The following is a 5,709-nucleotide window of genomic DNA, read 5'->3' as shown; positions in this document are numbered from 1 at the left end:
TTACATGGGTTGTCCAACATCTACTTATCCCGTTACCTTAGATAATGCTGAAATGAATCTTGCAAATAATTAAAATTTATATTAGTAGAAGCAATGGCATCGTGCATGATCGTAGAGACCAAAAAGACTAGAATGTTAGATTTAGCAAATTTTACATTTTGTCTAATAGTACACTACAATTTCTATTACAAAGTAATGAATGAAAGACTAATTTTGTGGTTTTAGAAATTTGAGTCTCCAAATGAAAAGTCTTTCCTCTCACCAACTACCAATGATATGTAACTATCTTAACCACTTTAGATTGTAACATTATCCTCAAAAGAACATGTCAACTTTGCTTTAAAAAATGCCACCTAAGCTTTGATAAGTTGCATCGTGAATGGTGGATGCAAATAACCAATGTGAACCTTTTGATATTCTTAAGATATTATTCTTGCAAAACTACCTTTTGTACTACATTTATCTTAAGAAAATATTATTCTCTACACTACACCAACTACTCATTTAAACAATATTTTATAAAGAGAAAAATAATCTTAAAGATAAATAAAATAATATATTTTCCTTGAATATAAATTTGATAGTTTACATTGTCATCTATTACAGACATATTTTTTATTGTTAAGCACGTTGTCATTTTCTAATTCTGAACTTTCCAAGACATGCACAAATAAAACACAGAGAAATTTCCAACAATCTGCTAGAAATATATTATTTGAAACTTAATTGATTACATTATTCACGCATATGGAGCTCAATTGTAATGCTGATGTGAAAGCACGCTAATGTGAAATCACAGTCTAATATCCACTGATTTTAAAATTTCCTTGAATGTCTTGATAATTGCCCACGTTCTCTACTCGACAGATAGACTTTTCAATGCCCTTATTTCAAATTCAAAGATATAAATATAATAAATAGATTCGGTGGAAAAACGATTTAGATATTGGAGGGAATCTCGCACATTGTTAGCAATCCAGTATAGTTTGATTCCCCCACATTGTTAGCCATTTAATATTTGTTCAGACTTCGATAAGTCACATATACCATTGCAAACGGTTTCCTATTTATACCACCCATTTGTTGTAGTCACACATCTCACTTTCTTGTGCTTTGTTAAGGAACTTAGATATTGCTCAATCACTGGAATTCGTGTCACCCATCTCACTTTCTTGTGCTTAATTTGTTAAGGAAGTTGTTATTGCACAATGGCTGGAATTTCCATTGATTCATTCTCCAAGAGTGGTACATTTGTTCTTAACAAAGCATTCCAACAACGCTCACTGAATTACAAACCACAGCGATGGGTTTCTCTCACTCCCCAAGCAACTCCTCCACTCAGAGCGCTGAATTTGGTTGCTGATAACATCAAATCTTCTGTCCCTCGGCGGACTGCAAATTATCATGGCGATGTGTGGAACGATGATCATCTACAGTCTCTCAGCACACCATATCATCAAGTAAGAAAGAGTGGAGTTTTTATTTTAGGCTCATCTTTTCCTATTTCTATAACATATTAAAAGTAAGTTTAATTTCTTCGTGATGTTTAAGAATGACTAATTTTTTGCAGGCTCCATCATACCAACAATGGGCCGATAGTCTGATAGTGAAGGTAAAAGAAATGTTTGAAGCTCTTGAAGATGGAGAAATCAGTCCGTCCGCTTATGACACCGCGTGGGTGGCAATGGTTCCTGCCCAGGATGGATCTCGCTCCCCACAGTTTCCTCAGGCCATAAGATGGCTTATCACCAACCAGCTGCAGGATGGTTCATGGGGGCTTCCTTCTACTTTTCTCTTATGCGATCGTTTGCTTTCTACTCTCGCTTCTCTTGTTGCCCTTCTCACTTGGAATACAGGACACGCTAACATAGAAAAAGGTTATATATTTATGTTTCGTTATATTACTATTATGATGTAAGTTTACACGTTTTTAGTATTTCGACATTAATCTTGAATGTCTTTGTTTTCATCATGTGCAGGTGTTTGTTTCATTCAAGACCATCTCAAGTCACTAGAAAAGGAAGAAAGCTTGTCTCCAGATTTTGAAATAATCTTCCCTGCATTGATGAAAAAGGCTGAATCTCTAGGGCTGAGTCTCCCGTCATGTGATATTAATGCTTCTTTGATGAAAAGGCGAGCAGCACTTCTTACAGAGTAAGAGATTTGTTAATGTATTTGTCAATGACTGGAATTTACATACTTTTGATTGGCAGACTAAAACTGTTAGATAGTGAAAACTGACTTACTTTTTTCAAGCTTAACTGTTGTACAAGAGTCCAGTTCTGTTTATTCTTCCTTTCTTCTTACAATTCAACTTTCTCGCAGTATCTCAATGGAGCGAGAAATTGCAGAAAACATGCTGAATGCGCTGGAGGGGCTCGAGGAAATAATTGATTGGAAAAAGATAATGGTGTTCCAGAGCAAAGATGGGTCTTTTCTTAGCTCGCCTGCTTCCACTGCGTGTGTACTTATGAATAGCGGGGATGACAGATGCTTTAGCTTTTTGAACAATCTCATGAACAAATTTAGTGGGTGTGGTATGTTACATTTTCTAAATGCTTTGTTTATTCCTTTTTGTTGTAGACACCATTCACTAGTTATTGATTCTTTTGAACTAAAAGTGCTACGATCATTCTTTGATGCTCAATAGTTTAGTGTACATTGTGAAACAGTGCCATGCTTATATCCAGTCGATTTGCTTGAACGACTTTCACTGGTTGACAGTATCGAGCGTCTTGGAATAGGTAGACATTTCAAAGAAGAAATCAAAGTAGCTCTAGATTATGTTTATGGGTGAGTATGTGTGCTTATACTTACAGTCATATTTTTTTGATTGAAACGGTCTTAAATTTCTTATGATGATAATGTTGGAGCAGATATTGGAGTGAAAAGGGTATTGGGTGTGGTAGAGAGAGCCTATTTCCAGATTTGAATACAACAGCACTAGGACTCCGAACTCTTAGGGTCCATGGATACAATGTCTCCTCAGGTGAATTGTTTTCTATCAAAAATGAAATTGATACAAATCCATTTATTAATATTAACAAACTGTGCTGATTTATAATACTGACATGGATAAAATCTCAGAGGTGCTAAATAATTTCAAAGATGATAACGGGTGCTTCTTCACCAGTTCTGGTCAGAGACATGTAGAGCATAGAAGTATGTTGAATATGTTTAGAGCTTCTGATCTTGCACTCCCTGGAGAAAAGATTATGGATGAAGCTAGACTGTTTTCTTCCCAGTATCTGAGAGAATCACTCAACACAAAGAATATCTTATGCAATGAGAAGATTGCTAAAGAGGTCTGCAACATTATTATCTTTGCAAATTTTGCTTTTCAAATCAACTGTATACGTTTTCATCACATTATTATCCGTCAGTGATAAATGTTATTATCCTTTATCTTAGAAGAGGACAAAAAAGAGTGAAAGAGATTTTACGTACCAAATTGAGATTTTGTACATTACATTGTGTTTTTAGACTGAAGATGCGCTAGAGTATTCTTGGCACCTAAGTATCTCCGTCTTAGAGGCAAGGAACTACATTGATGCTTATCACGATACTCATGCACAGCTTAGCAAAACCCTATTCAAGTATGTTTACAAACTTTTCCCTTCTTTTTTTCATAAACATCATCTCGTATCTTAGGTTTCTTTTTTATTTTGACAGCATGCCATACATCCATAATTCTTGTTACATGGAATTAGCCAAATTATTCTTCAACATTGAACAGTCTTTACATCAGGCGGAATTGAAACTTCTCTCAAGGTCAGTAATATAAAACTCTACGAAAAAATAACTCTAACTTCATGAATCTTTTATGAAATTGTAACCACGTTTACTATATATTGTATGTTATAGTTGGTGGAAAAAGTCGCGCATGACAGAAGTGGACTTTGTCCGACAAAGGATTGTAGAGACATATTTTTCTGTGGGAACATTTGAGCCAGAGTATTCAATGTGCAGAATTAACTTCACCAAAATCGGCTCTTTGGTATTGGTGATGGATGATATTTACGATACTTATGGAACAATGGAAGAGTTGATAACTTTTAGAGAAGCAATAAGGAGGTAACTTCTTAATTGCTTGTAACAAAGTTTACGAAAGGTGCTTTTTATTTTGTTTCTAAAGATATAATATCTCTCTAGGCAATTTCTTAATTCCTAGCCAAACACATTGCTTGAAATCAAGTTGATTAAATCTCTTCAATTATGTTCAGATGTGATACCTCCTTGGTAGATGAGCTTCCAGAATATATGAAAATAATCTTCAAAGCATGGTATGAAGTGGTCAATGAAACAAATAAGGAGGCTACAAAGCAACAAGGACGTGACATGCTCCATTACATTAGAAAAGATGTATGTAGTTAAATGAACATCTTTTTCAAAATTATTTTCTGGTAGTATAGCTTTATGTAACCATATTGCTTCTCGCTACTACAGTGGGAGATGTTCGTCGATGCCTTGATGAAGGAAAGAGAGTGGTCAGAAGCTGGGTACATACCAACAATGGAAGAGTACCTAAAGACACGTTGTATATCTGTGGGTCTCGTTCCATGTGCTTTACATCCAATCTTTTTAATGGGTGAGATTGTAACAGACAATGATCTCCCCATCATACATGAATCCTCAAATATTTTTCAACTTGTTGCCTTGGTATGGCGGCTCAAAAATGATACTGCAACTTCTGAGGTATTAAGACTATCAAGCATAAAATTTCATTTATTGTTTTGTGTAGGTTATTCACCTAAATTTTCACTTATACATGGGTAACATACTATAAATTATGACTTGCTTAGGTGGGTCAACTAAAACTAACTCTAGCATTTCAAATAGAACCCGCCTATCTGGCCTGATTTAGATGACTAACCTTATAACATGTCAAAGATTAGAGTGTGTTTTTAAAGTCAACTCGGTTTGAACTATCAATGAATAATGACTAATTAAAATTAAAAATATGACAATCTTTTTTCTTTTGTTTTGTAGGCTGAGGAGGCTCGAGGACAAGTCAACTCATGTATGGCATGTTATATGAAGCAAAACCTAGGCTCTACAAAAGAAGAGGCTCTACAATATTTTGAAGAAATTCTCGATCACACACTAAAACAATTGAACCATGAGTATTTCAAGTTAAATGTTGAACCCCCAAAATGTGGAAAAAGCTTTATTTTCAATATGAGCCAATGTTGTATGCTCCTCTACAAGAACAAGGATGGCTATGGAAGTTCCTCAAGTGAGACTAAAGAATATATAAGGAAATCGCTCATCGACCCCATCTACCTATGGTGACAAATATATTATGTTTCTTGCCTCTCCATCCATGATAATTGTAAGGGCAATGTAGAAGTTGTGAAAATATTATGTCCTTTAAGATGAAATTTAAAGATTGTATCATTAATAAATATCATCAATTTAAAGATGAAATTTAAATATCATGAAATTTTAAGATTGATAAAACTATGAAATTGAAATATTGTATCATCAACAATGATTGCTTGTTTAGCTAGTTTATGTTACCATTAACTATTGTGGTAACTATTTGATCCAATGTCAATTTTGTGCTTATGTTATATGTCTAATTCATAAAGATGTGTCGTTGTGATATATTATTAAAAAATACTTTTTCATAACAGTGGCATGGTTGGTTTGATGTGGAATTTGTCTTTTAACAAGGCTTTGAGCTTTCCTATATCTTTTTTTATTCTA

General features: G+C 34.4%; 1 protein-coding gene across 1 annotated transcript; it reads left to right on the top strand.

Moving 5' to 3' along the window:
* Positions 1-1,208: 1,208 nt before the first annotated feature.
* LOC149562244 (taxadiene synthase 1, chloroplastic-like) lies at positions 1,209-5,292 on the top strand. The gene is made up of 13 exons (XM_089823865.1): positions 1,209-1,460; positions 1,571-1,877; positions 1,980-2,154; positions 2,326-2,537; positions 2,673-2,793; positions 2,877-2,989; positions 3,088-3,305; positions 3,484-3,596; positions 3,673-3,771; positions 3,865-4,074; positions 4,224-4,362; positions 4,447-4,695; positions 4,990-5,292. Exons 1-13 carry the CDS (start codon positions 1,209-1,211, stop codon positions 5,290-5,292), a joined length of 2,511 nt encoding a protein of 836 aa, XP_089679991.1.
* Positions 5,293-5,709: the final 417 nt, after the last annotated feature.

The sequence above is a fragment of the Cupressus sempervirens genome, chromosome 4, assembly GCF_028749045.1.
Source record: "Cupressus sempervirens isolate cs-2001-9-10 chromosome 4, ASM2874904v1, whole genome shotgun sequence".
Taxonomy (NCBI): domain Eukaryota; kingdom Viridiplantae; phylum Streptophyta; class Pinopsida; order Cupressales; family Cupressaceae; genus Cupressus; species Cupressus sempervirens.
The sequence above is the reverse complement of the archived record's forward strand: the minus strand, read 5'-3'. Positions and strand labels throughout refer to the sequence as shown.

Excerpts from the sequence above, each read along its gene's own strand:
- LOC149562244 (XM_089823865.1), top strand. The coding sequence starts at position 1,209 with ATGGCTGGAATTTCCATTGATTCATTCTCCAAGAGTGGTACATTTGTT. Across the intron at positions 2,990-3,087 it reads TGGATACAATGTCTCCTCAG|AGGTGCTAAATAATTTCAAA; the intron begins GTGAATTGTTTT and ends ATAAAATCTCAG. Across the intron at positions 3,597-3,672 it reads CTTAGCAAAACCCTATTCAA|CATGCCATACATCCATAATT; the intron begins GTATGTTTACAA and ends TTATTTTGACAG.